The 20,066-nt window shown below is 69.8% G+C and overlaps 1 protein-coding gene across 6 annotated transcripts in view; it reads right to left on the bottom strand.

The window, feature by feature from the left end:
- Window positions 1-19,378, bottom strand: part of PLXNA3 (plexin A3) — a 57,361-nt gene extending 37,983 nt beyond the window's left edge. For 4 of the 6 annotated variants that reach the window (XR_016347178.1, XM_089770288.1, XM_089770286.1 and 1 more), the window contains exons 1-9: window positions 19,233-19,378; window positions 16,236-17,434; window positions 14,408-14,590; window positions 7,795-7,923; window positions 7,598-7,698; window positions 5,432-5,555; window positions 2,743-2,899; window positions 2,548-2,647; window positions 2,257-2,371 (exon numbers count right to left, since the gene is read on the bottom strand). Coding sequence is in view for 5 of the 6 variants with exons in the window: in XM_089770288.1 (XP_089626414.1) it covers window positions 2,257-2,371; window positions 2,548-2,647; window positions 2,743-2,899; window positions 5,432-5,555; window positions 7,598-7,698; window positions 7,795-7,923; window positions 14,408-14,590; window positions 16,236-17,408 (2,082 nt within the window). In the remaining variant the exon portion in view is untranslated. The remainder of the gene's footprint in view (window positions 1-2,256; window positions 2,372-2,547; window positions 2,648-2,742; window positions 2,900-5,431; window positions 5,556-7,597; window positions 7,699-7,794; window positions 7,924-14,407; window positions 14,591-16,235; window positions 17,435-19,232) is intronic. The other 2 variants (XM_089770289.1, XM_089770290.1) reach the window with 2 other exon arrangements.
- Window positions 19,379-20,066: the final 688 nt, after the last annotated feature.

Genomic DNA, 20,066 nt, shown 5'->3' with positions numbered 1-20,066 from the left:
ACCCACAGGCCGTGCCCCCAGCCCTGCCGGTGCCCCTCACTCCCGACCCACAGCCCCTGCCCCCAGCCCTGCCGGTGCCCCTCACTCCCGACCCACAGTCCCGCCCCCAGCCCTGCCGGTGCCCCTCACTCCCGACCCACAGCCCTGCCCCCAGCCCTGCCAGTGCCCCTCACTCCCGACCCACAGCCCCTGCCCCCAGCCCTGCCGGTGCCCCTCACTCCAACCCACAGCCCCTGCCCCCAGCCCTGCCGGTGTCCCTCACTCCCAACCCACAGCCCCTGCCCCCAGCCCTGCCGGTGCCCCTCACTCCGACCCCCAGCCCTGCCCCCAGCCCTGCCGGTGCCCCTCACTCCCGACCCACAGCCCCCGCTGCCCAGCCCTGCCGGTGCCCCTCACTCCCGACCCACAGCCCCCGCTGCCCAGCCCTGCCGGTGCCCCTCACTCCCGACCCACAGCCCCTGCCCCCAGCCCTGCCGGTGTCCCTCACTCCCAACCCACAGCCCCTGCCCCCAGCCCTGCCGGTGCCCCTCACTCCCGACCCCCAGCCCCTGCCCCCAGCCCTGCCGGTGCCCCTCACTCCCGACCCACAGCCCCTGCCCCCAGCCCTGCCGGTGCCCCTCACTCCCGACCCACAGCCCCTGCTGCCCAGCCCTGCCGGTGCCCCTCACTCCCGACCCACAGCCCCTGCCCCCAGCCCTGCCGGTGCCCCTCACTCCTGACCCACAGCCCCTGCCCCGCCGGTGCCCCTCACTCCCGACCCACAGCCCCTGCTCCCCAGCCCTGCCGGTGCCCCTCAGCCCGACCCACAGCCCCCGCCCTCCAGCCCTGCCGGTGCCCCTCACCCCCATCCCGCAGCCCCTGCCCCCCAGCCCTGCTAATGCCCCTCACTCCCAACGTGCAGCCCCTGCCCTCAGCTCTGCCGGTACCCCTTGTCATGGCTCCTTCCCCACTCTGGCACGGTAAATGCAGAAGTGGGGGCCAGCACCGTACCCCAAAGCCTTATCTACCAGGCTTCGGTATAAAACGTCCCCCACAATCTTCAAAACCTAGATCTTGGGAATCAAACTTCCGCTGCCACCACCCAAATATTAATAACGAGATTAGGAGAAAGATCATTTGGGAAATCTCACCCCTATTATAAAAATCAGGACCCAAGTAGCCACTGCCAGGTTAATAAAAAGAAAGGAGAAAACTTTTATTATTGCAACAAAATTCCTGTTGCAAGCATAAGGATCAGATGGAAAAGTAACAACATCTACTCATGGAGGAATTACCCCATGGGCTAGTGATAGAAAGTGCGTCTGGCCCACGAAAGCTCATCATCTAATAAACCATCTTGTTAGTCTTTAAAGTGCTACATTGTCCGTATTTTGTTTCACCCATAGGCTAGAACTTAGTTACAAAGAAAAGCCAAACCTCTCTTCAGCGGTGCCAGATCTCAGATCCCAAACCCAACCCTTAAACAGTAAACCTAACGGAACTACCTAACCCTACTCACAGAAAATGGAGAGTGGTGTCTTGGGGGGGGGAGACATGCTTGTCCCTCCCTGTAGCTGCGGAGGACTCACCCAGAGAGACAAAGGCAAGGAAAAAAAACAAATTCTTTTGTCCCAGGTGAAAGTCCCATCTCCATTCCTATTGGCCACTCCACCTGGCTAGGTGTAGTTAACCCCTTAGTCCCCAGGCTGCTGGCTAACCCTCATAATCATGAGACAAGAGACAGGGCTGTGCAGCACTTCAAAGACTAACAAGATGGTTTATTAGATGATGAGCTTTCGTGGGCCAGACCCACTTCCTCAGATCAAAGAGTGGAAGAAAATTGTCACAACCATATTTTCTTCCACTGTTTGATCGGAGGAAGTGGGTCTGGCCCACGAAAGCTCATCACCTAATAAACCATCTTGTTAGTCTTTAAAGGGCTGCACAGCCCTGTCTCTTGTCTCAGCTGCACCAGACTAGCACGGCTGCCTCTCCACCACTATTCCTCATGACACCCCCACTCTGACCCATAGCCCCTGCCCCCTTTGTGGGGCACTGATTACAGAGAAGTGGCTCAGAGGGGAGCACAGCAACAGCCATTTCCACCCAGTCCCTGAGGCCCCAGTCTGCAGCTGCAGCTCCAAACGGCAGCCAGGGCCCCATCAATTATTGCAGCGCCACTGCAGCCAATTTCTCGCCACAGGGCACCCAGCCCCGGCACCTGCCACCTCTCCCCCTCCAGAGCCCCGGGGCACTAGGCTGTGGCTGGGGACTCACCTCCGCGGTGCTGACCCGCCCCTCCGCAAAGGCGCACTGCTGCGGATCGGGGCTGCAGACATGCCTGTATTTGCACCACTGGCAGGCAAAGGGGCTCCTCACACAGGACAGGCACCTGGGGAGGGCAGCGAAGGGTTAATGGGGGCACTGTTCTCCCCAGCCTAGGAGACAGGGACCATGCTGGCAGCTGTACCCCCCCCCCCCGCCCCTTCTATGGCTGCTTCTCCCCCAGCAAGGTGCTAAGTGCTGGACTCCTCGGGGAGGGGGTCGCGGGTAAGGAGGGGGACTCACGAGGGCAGGAGGCTGCAGTTGTAGAAGACGAAGTCGGCACCAGCAAAGTCCATCCCGGTCTCCAGCGAGTGAAGCTGAAGCCGCACAGAGCGAGTGTCGCCTGGCGGAGACACAGGGAGGCAGCATCACGGGGGGATTCCCCAGCCCCCCCCCGTGATCCTGACCTTTGCCCCCTGCCCCGCCCTTTGGACTCACCATGGGGGCTGGTACCAGGGGGCAGCTCCCGAGGGGCTGGCGACTGGCACTGGATCAGGCCCTTGGGCAGCACCTGTGCCTCGCTCTGCCCCAGGCCCTCGAAGGAGCAGCTCACGCCAGGGCTCAGGTCCGGGAGGTTCTGCACCGTCAGCTGCAGCTGGACCCCAAATGTGCCAGGGCCCGAGAAACAGCAGTTAGAGTGGGGGCAGGGTCTGGGGGTACAGCTGGGGGGGCAGGGTCCCGGGGAGGACAGAGCTTGGAGGAGGACAAGGTCCCAGGAGGTTAGATCTGGGGGGGCAGGGTCCCAGGGGGGACAGAGCTTGGAGGGGGACAAGGTCCCAGGGGGTTACATCTGGGGGGGCAGAGTCCCAGGGGGGACAGAGCTTGGAGGGGGACAAGGTCCCAGGGGGTTACATCTGGGGGGCAGGGTCCCAGGGGGGACAGAGCTTGGAGGGGGACAAGGTCCCAGGGGGTTACATCTGGGGGGGCAGGGTCCCAGGGGGGACAGAGCTTGGAGGAGGACAAGGTCCCAGGAGGTTAGATCTGGGGGGGCAGGGTCCCAGGGGGGACAGAGCTTGGAGGGGGAAAAGGTCCCAGGGGGTTACATCTGGGGGGGCAGGGTCCCAGGGGGGACAGAGCTTGGAGGGGGACAAGGTCCCAGGGGGTTACATCTGGGGGGGCAGGGTCCCGGGGGGGGGACAGAGCTTGGAGGGGGACAAGGTCCCAGGGGGTTACATCTGGGGGGGCAGGGTCCCAGGGGGGACAGAACTTGGAGGAGGACAAGGTCCCAGGGGGTTAGATCTGGGGGGGCAGGGTCCCAGGGGGGACAAAGCTTGGAGGGGGACAAGGTCCCAGGAGGTTAGATCTGGGGGGGCAGGGTCCCAGGGGGGACAGAGCTTGGAGGGGGACAAGGTGCCAGGGAGTTAGATCTGGGGGGGCAAGGTCCCGGGGGGGACAGAGCTTGGAGGGGGACAAGGTGCCAGGGAGTTAGATCTGGGGGGGCAGGGTCCCGGGGGGGACAGAGCTTGGAGGGGGACAAGGTGCCAGGGGGTTAGATCTGGGGGGGCAGGGTCCCGGGGAGGACAGAGCTTGGAGGGGGACAAGGTCCCAGGGGGTTAGATCTGGGGGGGGCAGGGTCCTGGGGGGGACAGAGCTTGGAGGTGGACAAGGTCCCAGGGGGTTAGATCTGGGGGGGGGGCAGGATCCCGGAGGGGAAAGGGCTTGAGGGGGACAAGGTGCCACGGGGTTAGATCTGGGGGAGGCAGGGTCCTGGGGGGGACAGAGCTTGGAGGGGGACAAGGTCCCAGGGGGTTACATCTGGGGGGACAGGGTCCCAGGGGGGACAAAGCTTGGAGGGGGACAAGGTCCCAGGAGGTTAGATCTGGGGGGGCAGGGTCCCAGGGGGGACAGAGCTTGGAGGGGGACAAGGTGCCAGGGAGTTAGATCTGGGGGGGCAAGGTCCCGGGGGGGACAGAGCTTGGAGGGGGACAAGGTGCCAGGGAGTTAGATCTGGGGGGGGGGCAGGGTCCCGGGGGGGACAGAGCTTGGAGGGGGACAAGGTGCCAGGGGGTTAGATCTGGGGGGGCAGGGTCCCGGGGAGGACAGAGCTTGGAGGGGGACAAGGTCCCAGGGGGTTAGATCTGGGGGGGGCAGGGTCCTGGGGGGGACAGAGCTTGGAGGTGGACAAGGTCCCAGGGGGTTAGATCTGGGGGGGGCAGGATCCCGGAGGGGAAAGGGCTTGAGGGGGACAAGGTCCCAGGGGGTTAGATCTGGGGGGGGCAGGATCCCGGGGGGGAAAGAGCTTGAGGGGGACAAGGTCCCAGGGGGTTAGATCTGGGGGGGGCAGGGTCCCGGGGGGGACAGAGCTTGGAGGGGGACAAGGTGCCAGGGGGTTAGATCTGGGGGAGGCAGGGTCCTGGGGGGGACAGAGCTTGGAGGGGGACAAGGTGCCAGGGGGTTAGATCTGGGGGGGCAGGGTCCCGGGGAGGACAGAGCTTGGAGGGGGACAAGGTCCCAGGGGGTTAGATCTGGGGGGGGCAGGGTCCTGGGGGGGACAGAGCTTGGAGGTGGACAAGGTCCCAGGGGGTTAGATCTGGGGGGGGCAGGATCCCGGAGGGGAAAGGGCTTGAGGGGGACAAGGTCCCAGGGGGTTAGATCTGGGGGGGGGCAGGATCCCGGGGGGGAAAGAGCTTGAGGGGGACAAGGTCCCAGGGGGTTAGATCTGGGGGGGGCAGGGTCCCGGGGGGGACAGAGCTTGGAGGGGAACAAGGTGCCAGGGGGTTAGATCTGGGGGAGGCAGGGTCCTGGGGGGGACAGAGCTTGGAGGGGGACAAGGTACCAGGGGGTTAGATCTGGGGGGGCAGGGTCCCGGGGGGGACAGAGCTTGGAGGGGGACAAGGTGCCAGGGGGTTAGATCTGGGGGAGGCAGGGTCCTGGGGGGGACAGAGCTTGGAGGGGGACAAGGTCCCAGGGGGTTAGATCTGGGGGGGGCAGGATACCGGGGGGGAAAGAGCTTGAGGGGGACAAGGTCCCAGGGGGTTAGATCTGGGGGGGCAGGGTGCCAGGAGGTTAGATCTGGGGGGCAGGGTCCCTATGGGGCTAGGGTTGGGGGGCATGGGGTCCCTGGGAGGATCAGGCCTGGGGGGACTGCCTTAAAGCAAGGAACCCTGGAGTCCTGGCCCCCACTCACCAGGATGCTGGGTGCGGCAACAGAGACATTACTGGGCTCCACAAGCAGCTGGAGACAGAGGTCTGGCGCAGCGGTGAACCGGTTTGGCTCCAGCGCCCGGGGACACTCGCTCTGCCGGCAGCATCTGGAAGGGGGGGGTGTCAGCCACAGTCTGGGAACTCCCAGCCCTGCTCCCCCACTGGCTGCGCATGGCAGGGGCAATGCTGGGGGAGGGGCAGATCAAGGACCCATTAACCAGCAGTCGCTTCCCCCCCAGGGACTCGTTAGCGCAGGATCCAGGGGAGTTGGGACAGGACATCCGGTGCCAGGAGCTCCCAAGAGGGGCTGGGCTGGCAGGCTCTGCGGACCGGGAGAGAGGGGCACCGGCAGGAGTGTGGAGACAGGGCTGGGGGGCAGGGGCTGTGGGGTGGGAGTGAGGGGCACCGGCAGGGCTGGGCTGGCAGGGGCTGTGGGTCGGGAGTGAGGGGCACCGGCAGGGCTGGCAGGGGCTGTGGGTCGGAGTGAGGGGCACCGGCAGGGCTGGGGGCAGGGCTGCGGGTCAGAGTGAGGGGCACCGGCAGGGCTGGGGGCAGGGGCTGTGGGTCGGAGTGAGGGGCACCGGCAGGGCTGGGGGCAGGGCTGCGGGTCAGAGTGAGGGGCACCGGCAGGGCTGGGGGCAGGGGCTGTGGGTCGGGAGTGAGGGGCACCGGCAGTGCTGGGGGGCAGGGGCTGCGGGTCAGAGTGAGGGGCACCGGCAGGGCTGGAGGGCGGGGGCTGCGGGTCAGAGTGAGGGGCACCAGCAGGGCTGGGGGGCGGGGGCTGCGGGTCAGAGTGAGGGGCACCGGCAGGGCTGGGGGCAGGGGCTGTGGGTCGGAGTGAGGGGCATCGGCAGGGCTGGGGGGCAGGGGCTGTGGGTCGGAGTGAGGGGCACCGGCAGGGCTGGGGGGCAGGGCTGTGGGTCGGAGTGAGGGGCACCGGCAGGGCTGGGGGCAGGGCTGCGGGTCGGAGTGAGGGGCACCGGCAGGGCTGGGGGCAGGGCTGTGGGTCGGAGTGAGGGGCACCGGCAGGGCTGGGGGGCAGGGGCTGTGGGTCGGAGTGAAGGGCACCGGCAGGGCTGGGGGCAGGGCTGCGGGTCAGAGTGAGGGGCACCGGCAGGGCTGGGGGCAGGGCTGCGGGTCAGAGTGAGGGGCACCGGCAGGGCTGGAGGGCGGGGGCTGCGGGTCAGAGTGAGGGGCACCGGCAGGGCTGGGGGGCGGGGGCTGCGGGTCAGAGTGAGGGGCACCGGCAGGGCTGGGGGGCGGGGGCTGTGGGTCAGAGTGAGGGGCACCGGCAGGGCTGGGGGCAGGGGCTGTGGGTCGGAGTGAGGGGCACCGGCAGGGCTGGGGGGCAGGGGCTGTGGGTCGGAGTGAGGGGCACCGGCAGGGCTGGGGGGCAGGGCTGTGGGTCGGAGTGAGGGGCACCGGCAGGGCTGGGGGCAGGGCTGCGGGTCGGAGTGAGGGGCACCGGCAGGGCTGGGGGCAGGGCTGTGGGTCAGAGTGAGGGGCACCGGCAGGGCTGGGGGCGGGGGCTGTGGGTCGGAGTGAGGGGCACCGGCAGGGCTGGGGGCGGGGGCTGTGGGTTGGAGTGAGGGGCACCGGCAGGGCTGGGGGGCAGGGGCTGTGGGTCGGAGTGAGGGGCACCGGCAGGGCTGGGGGGCAGGGGCTGTGGGTCGGAGTGAGGGGCACCGGCAGGGCTGGGGGCAGGGCTGTGGGTCAGAGTGAGGGGCACCGGCAGGGCTGGGGGGCAGGGGCTGTGGGTCGGGAGTGAGGGGCACCGGCAGGGCTGGGGGAGGGGGCTGTGGGTCTGAGTGAGGGGCACCGGCAGGGCTGGGGGGCAGGGGCTGCGGGCCGGGATGGGGGCTGATCGCTGGGGGTGGGGTGTCACTTGCATCTATTTCGAGCAGGGAGGTGCGAATCCAGCAGAGGTGTGAGGTGGGTGCTGGGGAGGCTGGGGGAGGAGACGTGAACACGGCTGCCCCCGCTCAGGCTGGGGGGCGCCTGCCAATTCATTGTGTGTCCCGGGGTTACAGGGAGAGTGGGAGCCCGTGGCTGGAGCAGGGAGCCTGGACTGCTGGATTGTCCCGGCTCTCAGGGGCAGTGCGGCCTGGTGGTTAGAGGTTCTCGGTTCTCCCGGCTCTGGGGGTCTCACCGATTGTGCAGCACACACCAGCCACAGTGGGGGTCCCTGGAGCCCAGGCAGGCCTCACACGTGGGATACTGGCCACACGTCTCCACCGGCAGCCGCACCACCTGGCAGGGGAGGGAGCTGATGAAGCTCCCTCTGCACAGCAGCCCAGCCCACCTCCCCCCACCGTTCCTGCTCCTCTCCCCCCAGCCCTTCCCCACCTGTCCACGGCTCAGCACGTAGAGGTGTCTCTGGTCAGGACTCAGCTCCATGTCCCGCAGCAGGGGCTGCCCAGGGGTCACTGGCACCGACTCGTAGAGATGGGCGTCCTGGGGACCATCCACCCGCACCTGAGGGGGGCAGCTGTGAGAGCCATGGCCCCGATCTCCTTCACCCAGCCCAGTCCCCCCACCCCCAAGTCTGCAGCACCGGAGGGGGGCAGCTGTGAGAGCCATGGCCCGGATCTCCTTCACCCAGCCCAGTCCCCCCACCCCCAAGTCTGCAGCACCGGAGGGGGGCAGCTGTGAGAGCCATGGCCCGGATCTCCTTCACCCAGCCCAGTCCCCCCACCCCCAAGTCTGCAGCACCTGAGGGGGGCAGCTGTAAGAGCCATGCCCCGGATCTCCTTCACCCAGCCCAGTCCCCCCATCCCCAAGTCTGCAGCACCGGAGGGGGGCAGCTGTGAGAGCCATGCCCCGGATCTCCTTCACCCAGCCCAGTCCCCCCAGCCCCTGGCCCCCAAGTCTGCAGCACCGGAGGGGGGCAGCTGTAAGAGCTATGGCCCAGATCTCCTTCACCCAGCCCAGTCCCCCCACCCCCAAGTCTGCAGCACCGGAGGGGGGCAGCTGTGAGAGCCATGCCCCGGATCTCCTTCACCCAGCCCAGTCCCCCCACCCCCAAGTCTGCAGCACCGGAGGGGGGCAGCTGTAAGAGCCATGCCCCGGATCTCCTTCACCCAGCCCAGTCCCCCCATCCCCAAGTCTGCAGCACCTGAGGGGGGCAGCTGTAAGAGCCATGGCCCGGATCTCCTTCACCCAGCCCAGTCCCCCCACCCCCAAGTCTGCAGCACCTGAGGGGGGCAGCTGTGAGAGCCATGCCCCGGATCTCCTTCACCCAGCCCAGTCCCCCCAGCCCCTGGCCCCCAAGTCTGCAGCACCGGAGGGGGGCAGCTGTAAGAGCCATGCCCCGGATCTCCTTCACCCAGCCCAGTCCCCCCAGCCCCTGGCCCCCAAGTCTGCAGCACCTGAGGGGGGCAGCTGTGAGAGCCATGGCCCAGATCTCCTTCACCCAGCCCAGTGCCCCCACCCCCAAGTCTGCAGCACCAGAGGGGGGCAGCTGTAAGAGCCATGCCCCGGATCTCCTTCACCCAGTTCAGTCCCCCCAGCCCCTGGCCCCCAAGTCTGCAGCACCGGAGGGGGGCAGCTGTGAGAGCCATGGCCCAGATCTCCTTCACCCAGCCCAGTCCCCCCATCCCCAAGTCTGCAGCACCGGAGGGGGGCAGCTGTAAGAGCCATGCCCCGGATCTCCTTCACCCAGCCCAGTCCCCCCAGCCCCTGGCCCCCAAGTCTGCAGCACCTGAGGGGGGCAGCTGTGAGAGCCATGGCCCAGATCTCCTTCACCCAGCCCAGTGCCCCCACCCCCAAGTCTGCAGCACCAGAGGGGGGCAGCTGTAAGAGCCATGCCCCGGATCTCCTTCACCCAGCTCAGTCCCCCCAGCCCCTGGCCCCCAAGTCTGCAGCACCGGAGGGGGGCAGCTGTGAGAGCCATGGCCCAGATCTCCTTCACCCAGCCCAGTCCCCCCATCCCCAAGTCTGCAGCACCGGAGGGGGGCAGCTGTGAGAGCCATGCCCCGGATCTCCTTCACCCAGCCCAGTCCCCCCAGTCCCCCCACCCCCAAGTCTGCAGCACCGGAGGGGGGCAGCTGTGAGAGCCATGGCCCGGATCTCCTTCACCCAGCCCAGTCCCCCCAGCCCCAAGTCTGCAGCACCGGAGGGGGGCAGCTGTGAGAGCCATGGCCCGGATCTCCTTCACCTAGCCCAGTCCCCCCACCCCCAAGTCTGCAGCACCGGAGGGGGGCAGCTGTGAGAGCCATGGCCCGGATCTCCTTCACCCAGCCCAGTCCCCCCACCCCCAAGTCTGCAGCACCGGAGGGGGGCAGCTGTGAGAGCCATGGCCCGGATCTCCTTCACCCAGCCCAGTCCCCCCAGCCCCAAGTCTGCAGCACCGGAGGGGGGCAGCTGTGAGAGCCATGCCCCGGATCTCCTTCACCCAGCCCTGTCCCCCCAGCCCCTGGCCCCCAAGTCTGCAGCACCGGAGGGGGGCCCACAGGGAGCAGTGGGGAAGGGGAGACCAGCATCGGTGTCTCCCCTCCCCCTACCTCCCCACCTTAACGACCCCTTTCATTGCTGCCAACAAGAGCCCATTGACGGGGGGGCTGCCCCAGAGCAGCCCCCCCTGAACAAAGGGCTCTTTCAGAGCTGGGGCCGCAGCCCTTGGCCACCCCTGGGCCAGTGTCTCAGACAAGGGAGTCGGTGTCTGGGGGAGCAGAGAGGGAGAAGAGTTGCCTCCCCCCACCTCACTGAATTAGCCCCATTTACAAGCGGAGCGGTCGCCCCTGGGGGGTTCAGGAGTTCAGAGACCCCTGAGTAACCCAATTCCCAGGTCAGAGCAGGGGTAGAGCCGGACACACCAGACAGGGCCCCTGGGACTCCTCCGCCCGCCCCTCCGCAAGGAGAGAGGATGGAGGGAGGGGGTGTGGCAGGAGCCCAGGGCCAGGTTAGCAGGGGCTGCGGGTCGGAGTGAGGGGCACCGGCAGGGCTGGGGGCAGGGGCTGTGGGTCGGAGTGAGGGGCACCGGCAGGACTGGGGGGAGGGGCTGTGGGTCGGAGTGAGGGGCACCGGCAGGGCTGGGGGCAGGGGCTGTGGGTCGGAGTGAGGGGCACCGGCAGGGCTGGGGGCAGGGCTGTGGGTCGGAGTGAGGGGCACCAGCAGGGCTGGGGGCAGGGGCTGTGGGTCGGAATGAGGGGCACCGGCAGGACTGGGGGGAGGGGCTGTGGGTCGGAGTGAGGGGCACCGGCAGGGCTGGGGGCAGGGGCTGTGGGTCGGAGTGAGGGGCACCGGCAGGGCTGGGGGCAGGGCTGTGGGTCGGAGTGAGGGGCACCGGCAGGGCTGGGGGCAGGGCTGTGGGTCGGAGTGAGGGGCACCGGCAGGGCTGGGGGCAGGGCTGTGGGTCGGAGTGAGGGGCGCCGGCAGGGCTGGGGGCAGGGCTGTGGGTCGGAGTGAGGGGCACCGGCAGGGCTGGGGGCAGGGCTGTGGGTCGGAGTGAGGGGCGCCGGCAGGGCTGTGGGTCGGAGTGAGGGGCACCGGCAGGGCTGGGGGCAGGGCTGTGGGTCGGAGTGAGGGGCACCGGCAGGGCTGGGGGCAGGGGCTGTGGGTCGGAATGAGGGGCACCGGCAGGGCTGGGGGCAGGGCTGTGGGTCGGAGTGAGGGGCACCGGCAGGGCTGGGGGCGGGGCTGTGGGTCGGAGTGAGGGGCACCGGCAGGGCTGGGGGCAGGGCTGTGGGTCGGAGTGAGGGGCACCGGCAGGGCTGGGGGCAGGGCTGTGGGTCGGAGTGAGGGGCACCGGCAGGGCTGGGGGCAGGGCTGTGGGTCGGAGTGAGGGGCGCCGGCAGGGCTGGGGGCAGGGCTGTGGGTCGGAGTGAGGGGCACCGGCAGGGCTGGGGGCAGGGCTGTGGGTCGGAGTGAGGGGCACCGGCAGGGCTGGGGGCAGGGCTGTGGGTCGGAGTGAGGGGCGCCGGCAGGGCTGGGGGCAGGGCTGTGGGTCGGAGTGAGGGGCGCCGGCAGGGCTGGGGGCAGGGCTGTGGGTCGGAGTGAGGGGCGCCGGCAGGGCTGGGGGCAGGGCTGTGGGTCGGAGTGAGGGGCACCGGCAGGGCTGGGGGCAGGGCTGTGGGTCGGAGTGAGGGGCGCCGGCAGGGCTGGGGGCAGGGCTGTGGGTCGGAGTGAGGGGCGCCGGCAGGGCTGGGGGGAGGAGGGAGGCAGAGCTGGACCGGCAGGGCAGACACCCAGATGCATTTTGCCCTGGACTCAGCATTTTCCACCCCAACCCGCCAACAGCCAGTTTGGAAGGAAGCGAGTTGGTTTGTGGGGAGTTGGAGGGGACGGGAGGGGAGGGGAGCGGGGGGAGGGGAGGGGAAGAGAGGGGAGGGGGGGACCGCAGCCCGTGGCACTGAACTGGCTTTGCTGGCAGACTGTACACCCACCCCCGAGACTGGGCGGTGCCCCTCACTCCCGCCCCACAGCCCCTGCCCCCCCAGCCAGTGCCCCTCACTCCCGCCCCACAGCCCAGCCCTGCCCCCCCCAGCCAGTGCCCCTCACTCCCGCCCCACAGCCCAGCCCTGCCCCCCCCAGCCAGTGCCCCTCACTCCCGCCCCACAGCCCCTGCCAGCCCAGCCCTGCCCCCCCAGCTAGTGCCCCTCACTCCCGCCCCACAGCCCAGCCCTGCCCCCCCCAGCCAGTGCCCCTCACTCCCGCCCCACAGCCCCTGCCAGCCCAGCCCTGCCCCCCCAGCCAGTGCCCCTCACTCCCGCCCCACAGCCCAGCCCTGCCCCCCCCAGCCAGTGCCCCTCACTCCCGCCCCACAGCCCCTGCCCCCCCCAGCCAGTGCCCCTCACTCCCGCCCCACAGCCCCTGCCCCCCCCAGCCAGTGCCCCTCACTCCCGCCCCACAGCCCCTGCCAGCCCAGCCCTGCCCCCCCCAGCCAGTGCCCCTCACTCCCGCCCCACAGCCCCTGCCAGCCCAGCCCTGCCCCCCCAGCCAGTGCCCCTCACTCCCGCCCCACAGCCCCTGCCAGCCCAGCCCTGCCCCCCCCAGGCAGTGCCCCTCACTCCCGCCCCACAGCCCCTGCCAGCCCAGCCCTGCCCCCCCCAGCCAGTGCCCCTCACTCCCGCCCCACAGCCCCTGCCAGCCCAGCCCTGCCCCCCCAGCCAGTGCCCCTCACTCCCGCCCCACAGCCCCTGCCAGCCCAGCTCTGCCCCCCCCCCAGCCAGTGCCCCTCACTCCCGCCCCACAGCCCCTGCCAGCCCAGCCCTGCCCCCCCCAGCCAGTGCCCCTCACTCCCGCCCCACAGCCCCTGCCAGCCCAGCCCTGCCCCCCCAGCCAGTGCCCCTCACTCCCGCCCCACAGCCCCTGCCAGCCCAGCCCTGCCCCCCCAGCCAGTGCCCCTCACTCCCGCCCCACAGCCCAGCCCTGCCCCCCCCAGCCAGTGCCCCTCACTCCCGCCCCACAGCCCCTGCCAGCCCAGCCCTGCCCCCCCAGCCAGTGCCCCTCACTCCCGCCCCACAGCCCAGCCCTGCCCCCCCCAGCCAGTGCCCCTCACTCCCGCCCCACAGCCCCTGCCAGCCCAGCCCTGCCCCCCCAGCCAGTGCCCCTCACTCCCGCCCCACAGCCCCTGCCAGCCCAGCCCTGCCCCCCCCAGCCAGTACCCCTCACTCCCGCCCCACAGCCCCTGCCAGCCCAGCCCTGCCCCCCCCAGCCAGTGCCCCTCACTCCCGCCCCACAGCCCCTGCCAGCCCAGCCCTGCCCCCCCAGCCAGTGCCCCTCACTCCCGCCCCACAGCCCCTGCCAGCCCAGCCCTGCCCCCCCAGCCAGTACCCCTCACTCCCGCCCCACAGCCCCTGCCAGCCCAGCCCTGCCCCTCCCAGCCAGTGCCCCTCACTCCCGCCCCACAGCCCCTGCCAGCCCAGCCCTGCCCCCAGCCAGTACCCCTCACTCCCACCCCACAGCCCCTGCCAGCCCAGCCCTGCCCTCCCAGCCAGTGCCCCTCACTCCCGCCCCACAGCCCCTGCCAGCCCAGCCCTGCCCCTCCCAGCCAGTGCCCCTCACTCCCGCCCCACAGCCCCTGCCAGCCCAGCCCTGCCCCCCCAGCCAGTGCTCCTCACTCCCGCCCCACAGCCCCTGCCAGCCCAGCTCTGCCCCCCCCCCAGCCAGTGCCCCTCACTCCCACCCGCAGCCCCTCTGCTTTCTCTCTTTTCCATCTGGGCTGCTTGGAAGTGGCTGGGGTCAAGAGGGAGGCCGGGGTTAGCAGGGGCTGTGGGGCGGGAGTGAGGGGCACTGGCAAGGCTGAGGGGGAGGGGGAAGTGCCGGGCTGCCAGGGGCTGCAGGGCGGGAGTGAGGGGCACTGGCAGGGCTGGGGGGCAGGGCTGGGGCTGCAGGGTGGGAGTGAGGGGCACTGGCAGGGCGGGGGCGGAGGGTAGGGCGGGGGGCAGGGCGGGAGTGAGGGGCACTGGCAGGGCGGGGGCGGGGGCAGGGCGGGGGGGCAGGGCTGGGGCTGCAGGGCGGGAGTGAGGGGTACTGGCAGGGCTGGGGGGGCAGGGCTGGGGCTGCAGGGTGGGAGTGAGGGGCACTGGCAGGGCGGGGGGCAGGGCGGGGGGGCAGGGCGGGAGTGAGGGGCACTGGCAGAGCGGGGGGGGCAGGGCTGGGGCTGCAGGGCGGGAGTGAGGGGTACTGGCAGGGCGGGGGGGCAGGGCGGGAGTGAGGGGCACTGGCAGGGCGGGGGGGCAGGGCTGGGGCTGCAGGGCGGGAGTGAGGGGCACTGGCAGGGCGGGGGGCAGGGCGGCGGGGCAGGGCGGGAGTGAGGGGCACTGGCAGGGCGGGGGGCAGGGCGGCGGGGCAGGGCGGGAGTGAGGGGCACCGCCCAGCCTGGGGCTGTGGGCCGGGGGTGGGGGTGCTGTTGGCAGGGGGGCCCACACATGGGAGATGGGAGCCCCAGTCGCGCTGGGGAAGTCCCTTCCGGGGGGGCTGCCATTGCTGAGTGGGGGGCGGAGCCTCCAGGTCCCACCTTCTTGAGGGTGCCGGCGCGGGTGCCCAGGAAGACGACAGAGTGGCCCTGGTAGGTGTAGGCGGCCAGGCTGGCCAGACCCTCGCTGCGCTCAGCCAGCAGGGGGCGCCCCTCGAGCACCTGCAGCCCCCCCAGCGGCTGGTTCAGCACCAGCCCGCAGAAATTGCCAGTGATTTGCATGGGCTGGGGAGAGAAGGGGGGGTCAGTGTCAGCTCAGTGCAGCCACCAAAACTCCCCCAGACAAGCCCCGCCCCTCAACAGGCCCCACCCCGATACACCCCCAGACAAGCCCCGCCCCTCAACAGGCCCCACCCCGATACACCCCCAGACAAGCCCCGCCCCTCAACAGGCCCCACCCCGATACACCCCCAGACAAGCCCCGCCCCTCAACAGGCCCCACCCCGATACACCCCCAGACATGCCCCGCCCCTCAACAGGCCCCACCCCGATACACCCCCCAGACATGCCCCGCCCCTCAACAGGCCCCACCCCAATACACCCCCCAGACATGCCCCGCCCCTCAACAGGCCCCACCCCGATACACCCCCAGACAAGCCCCGCCCCTCAACAGGCCCCACCCCCGATACGCCCCCAGACATGCCCCGCCCCTCAACAGGCCCCACCCCCGATACGCCCCCAGACATGCCCCGCCCCTCAACAGGCCCCACCCCCGATACGCCCCCAGACATGCCCCGCCCCTCAACAGGCCCCACCCCCGATACGCCCCCCAGACATGCCCCGCCCCTGCCCCGCCCTGCCCCGCCCCTCAACAGGCCCCACCCCCGATACGACCCCCAGACATGCCCCGCCCCTCAACAGGCCCCACCCCCGATACGACCCCCAGACATGCCCCGCCCCTCAACAGGCCCCACCCCTGATATGCCCCTGGACACACTCCTCCCTGCCCCAATACACTCAACATGCCCATCTCCTGCCCTGCCCCCTGACACATCCCCCTCCTGAAATGGCCCCGTCCCCAACACGCCTCCACTTCCACATGTTCCCAACATGGCCCCGCCCCTTACATGGCCCAGACTTTCCCCCGTTTCCAACATGTCCATCCTACCAAATGCCCCACAAGGTCCCTAGCCCAAGTTACTCCAGTCTCCCCTTCCTTGCCCCCAAACACTCTGCCCCCACACTCCCTCCCACCCTCTGGATCTAGGAGGGAGTGGGGTCTAGTGGTGAGAGCAGGCAGGGTCAGGTTCTCTCCCTGGGAAGGGAGGGGGGCCTGGCCAACTGGATTGTCTCCACCAGGAGGGGAAGGGAGAGGGGCAGGTGGGTTAGAGCGGGGGGCCCGGCCCCATGGGTTCTATCCCCGAGAGGGGAGGGGAGAGGGGCAGGTGGGTTAGAGCGGGGGGCCCGGCCCCATGGGTTCTATCCCCGAGAGGGGAGGGGAGAGGGGCAGGTGGGTTAGAGCGGGGGGCCCGGCCCCATGGGTTCTATCCCCGAGAGGGGAGGGGAGAGGGGCAGGTGGGTTAGAGCGGGGGGCCCGGCCCCATGGGTTCTATCCCCGAGAGGGGAGGGGAGAGGGGCAGGTGGGTTAGAGCGGGGGGCCCGGCCCCATGGGTTCTATCCCCGAGAGGGGAGGGGAGAGGGGCAGGTGGGTTAGAGCGGGGGGCCCGGCCCCATGGGTTCTATCCCCGAGAGGGGAGGGGAGGGGAGAGGAAGGGAGGGGGCAGGTGGGTTGGGGGGAGCCCAGTCCGGCCCCCTGGTTCTCTCCCAGGGAGAGGAAGGGAGGGGGCAGGTGGGTTGGGGGGCACCGGCCCCCCGGGCTGTCTGGCCAGCAGAGGGCCGGGCGAGGCTGCTGGACACCGGGTCCCCACACCGTGCTGATGCAGGGCAGCTCCTTGTTGAGCAGCCAGGGCAGGGCAAGATGCCCCTCGCCGCGGTAGCAGCTCTGGACGCGCTCCTGGATGCGCTGGTTGATCTCGTCCAGGGTGAAGAGGCAGAGCAGGCTCTGGCGGGGTGGCGCCGCCCGGTTCTTCTGGCCCTGGGCGAAGGCGGCGTACAGCACATCTTGCCCCTCAGCCAGGCCCAGGGCCTGCGCCAGCTGGTGCCCGGCCTTAGCCAGCCGGGCAGCCTGCACCAGGCGGTACTCCACACCGGCGTGAGCACAGCCCAGCGGGAACTCCACATAGGAGTAGAACTCAGCGTCGCGGGCGCACAGCCGCACCAGCTTGGAGGAGAAGAAGCGCTCGGGGCCCGGGGCCACCCCGCCGCTGGGCCCCCCCTCCAGCGCCGCCTGCTGCGTGTCGAGCTGCAGCGTGAGGAAGTAGACGAAGGCGCCGGAGCTGAAGGCTGCCACGTAGTAGATGTCGAAGGCGGGATGCAGCGCCAGAGTGTCGGAGGGCACCTTGACCTGCGAGGAGACAAACTCGTCCTGGTAGAGCAGCGTGAACATGTCGGGGCTGGCAGGGTCGGGCGCCAGGCGCCGGCTGGACAGGGTGGGGAAGTACTCGGAGCGCCCCTCCACCGGAGTGCCCACAAAGAGCCGGCTGGGCTGGCCAGGCTGCTCCAAGATGAGGCCGGCCATGGCGTCGGCGGCGCGCCCGCCCCCCAGGTAATGCTCTTTGCGCTGGTGCGGCTCGCCCAGCTTGGCCAGGTCGGCCAGGCGCAGCAGGCGGCACACGCCCTGCCACACGCTGCCGCAGGCCACCAGCCGCCCACCCGCATAGTCCAGCAGCAGCAGCTTGTTGACGTTGTCAGCCGGGGCCAGCGGGTGCTGGCAGAGCCGCACGGCGGGCGGCGGGTAGCACCGGGCGTCGTCGGGCACCGGCCCCGTGCTGTGCACCCGCAGCTGGCTCAGGTTGGCTGCCAGCTTGTAGATGCGGTTCACAGCACCTGCGAAGACCTCGCCTGTCTCCCGGTGCACAGCCAGGTGGGTCAGCCCCTCGTCCGGCACCGCGAAGGAGGCCCAGGCTGCCGACGGGGGGGGCCCTGGACAAGCTGGGGGGGGCAGCAGCAGCAGAGCCACGGCCCCCAGCAGCAGGGGGGCCATGGTGGAATGCTTGGGGGGCGGCAAACCTAGAAGGGGAGACAGTGGTTAGATTGTGGAGCCCCCATCCCCTTTCCCACAGCTCACCCCCCAACCTGAGCCCCCCTCCCTCCGCCCCACAGCCCAGGTCACCCAAACCTCCATCTCCCCAGCTAATCTGCCCCGCAACCTCCCCCAAGCCCTCCCCATAGAGACTCAGTCCCCCCACCCAAGCCCCTGCCCCCATCAGCCCCTCACCCACGCCGGGCCCAGCCTCTGTCCCTACTGGGAGCTCTCAGTCAGGGGGGGCTGCCCCTCCCTCGCCTTTCTCAGCCCCCACTCAACATCCCTTCCCCATGTGAGGGAGCAAACGCTCCTCCCCCACAGCGGCCCCCACCTTGTGCGTGATGCACGAGGGCAGAACAGCAGCCCTGAAAGGAGGATGGGTCAGACGGTCCCCCAGCAACATGCGCCCCACAGTCCCCCATGGTCCTGCCCACTCCCAGGGCTTAGAGAAAACATGGCCCTGACCCCCGAGTGGGGGTGGGGGGGTTGCGCTAAAGGCTTCCCCATGGGCTGCTGCCCCAGAGCCCTTGGGGCCCAGGGCCCAGAGGTCCAACCTGTATGTGGGAGACCCATACAGCCCCCTGAAGCTGGAGCAGGGGAGAGGATGTTGGGTGACAGACCCCTCTTTAAGTCACCCCCCAAGAAAACCACACGGACATGGGTCAGACAGAGCCCCCCCCCCCCACAGATTCCCCTCCCCTCCTTGGAAACCTCCAGCCTCTGCCCACAGCTTTCTGGTCTCTCCCAGCCCCCAATGCACCATAGCTGCCCAGTCCCCTTCCCTGCCCCTGGATCCCTCTGGAAGAAGGGCGGAGAGCAGTCTGCCAGTGCCCCAGACAACGCCCCCCACCTCTGATCTGCAGAGAAATACCCCCCCCCCCCGCAAGACATCGCCGAGCAAGGAGAGAACCCAGGAGTCCTGGCTCCAGCCGCCCACCCCGCACTCCAGTGCCCGCCGGGAGTCAGGCCCAATGTGGGTTTTGGGGGGGCAGTTGGTCCATCCAGTCCCTCCCGTGCCAGGTGGCAGCTAGTCCCCTGTTCTGCTGGGAGAATAGAGGGATGGACACACACACCGGGGAAGGGCCCAGAGTAACGGGACAGGGCTAAGGGGACGCACCCAGTCCCTCAAATTTCCCCTCCACGCTCTGATCCCGGGCCCCCGACCCAATGCACCAGCCACTCCCCACCCCCGGCGCCGATCCTGGGGCTCCCCCTCCCCCGTTGCACCCAGCCTCGGCACCGATCCTGGGGCTCCCCCCGCTGCACCCAGCCCCTCCCCACCCCCGGCACCGATCCTGGGGCTCCCCCTCCCCCGCTGTACCCGGCTCCCCCTCCCCGGCACCGATCCTGGGGCTCCCCCCGCTGCACCCAGCCCCCCCTCCCCGGCACCGATCCTGGGGCTCCCCCTCCCCCGCTGTACCCGGCTCCCCCTCCCCGGCACCGATCCTGGGGCTCCTCGCTTCTGCACCCAGCCCCTCCCCACCCCCGGCACCGATCCTGGGGCTCCCCCCGCTGCACCCAGCCCCCCCTCCCCGGCACCGATCCTGGGGCTCCCCCTCCCCCGCGGTACCCGGCTCCCCCTCCCCGGCACCGATCCTGGGGCTCCCCCTCCCCCGCGGTACCCGGCTCCCCCTCCCCGGCACCGATCCTGGGGCTCCTCGCTTCTGCACCCAGCCCCTCCCCACCCCCGGCACCGATCCTGGGGCTCCCCCCGCTGCACCCAGCCCCCCCTCCCCGGCACCGATCCTGGGGCTCCCCCCGCTGCACCCAGCCCAACCCTACCTGCAGCTGCGGCCGCGCGCCCCGCTCCGGCTCTGCCCCCTCCCCACCCGGCCGGGCCCTTTAAACGCGGGCTCCACCATTGCAAGGTTGGGGGGGGCACGATGAGGAGCTGGATCGAGGGAGCCCCCGGGGCCCCGCCCTACGACCTCCGATTCCGTCCTCCCCTGCTCCCCCAGGTCCCCCCCTCGGGAGATGGGGCGGCCAGGCAAACCCCCCCGCCCCAGTCCCCTGAGTCTCCCCGCGCTGCAGGAATGGTTCAGCCCGATCATTCATTGCAGCTCTGCGACCATGGGCTGCAACCACGGGCAGGGGGGCGAGTGTGCAAGAGGCCCGCGCGTGCGCCAAGTGTGCAAGACCTGTCCCCACACCCGCACCTCAGGTGTGCAAGGGGCCCACGCTTGCGCCAAGTATGCCACGCCCATCCCCACACCAGGGTCTCAAGTGTGCAAGAGGCCCATGCGTGCACCAAGTGTGCAAGGCCCATCACCACACCAGGGTCTCAAGTGTGCAAGAGGCCCATGCGTGCACCAAGTGTGCAAGGCCCATCCCCACACCAGGATCTCAAGTGTGCAAGAGGCCCATGCGTGCACCAAGTGTGCAAGGCCCATCCCCACACCAGGGTCTCAAGTGTGCAAGAGGCCCATGCGTGCACCAAGTGTGCAAGGCCCATCCCCACACCAGGGTCTCAAGTGTGCAAGAGGCCCATGCATGCACCAAGTGTGCAAGGCCCATCCCCACACCAGGGTCTCAAGTGTGCAAGAGGCCCATGCGTGCACCAAGTGTGCAAGGCCCATCCCTACACCAGGATCTCAAGTGTGCAAGAGGCCCATGCGT

This window comes from Pelodiscus sinensis, chromosome 18, assembly GCF_052426305.1.
Source record: "Pelodiscus sinensis isolate ZL-2025 chromosome 18, ASM5242630v1, whole genome shotgun sequence".
Lineage (NCBI taxonomy): Eukaryota > Metazoa > Chordata > Testudines > Trionychidae > Pelodiscus > Pelodiscus sinensis.
The sequence above is the reverse complement of the archived record's forward strand: the minus strand, read 5'-3'. Positions and strand labels throughout refer to the sequence as shown.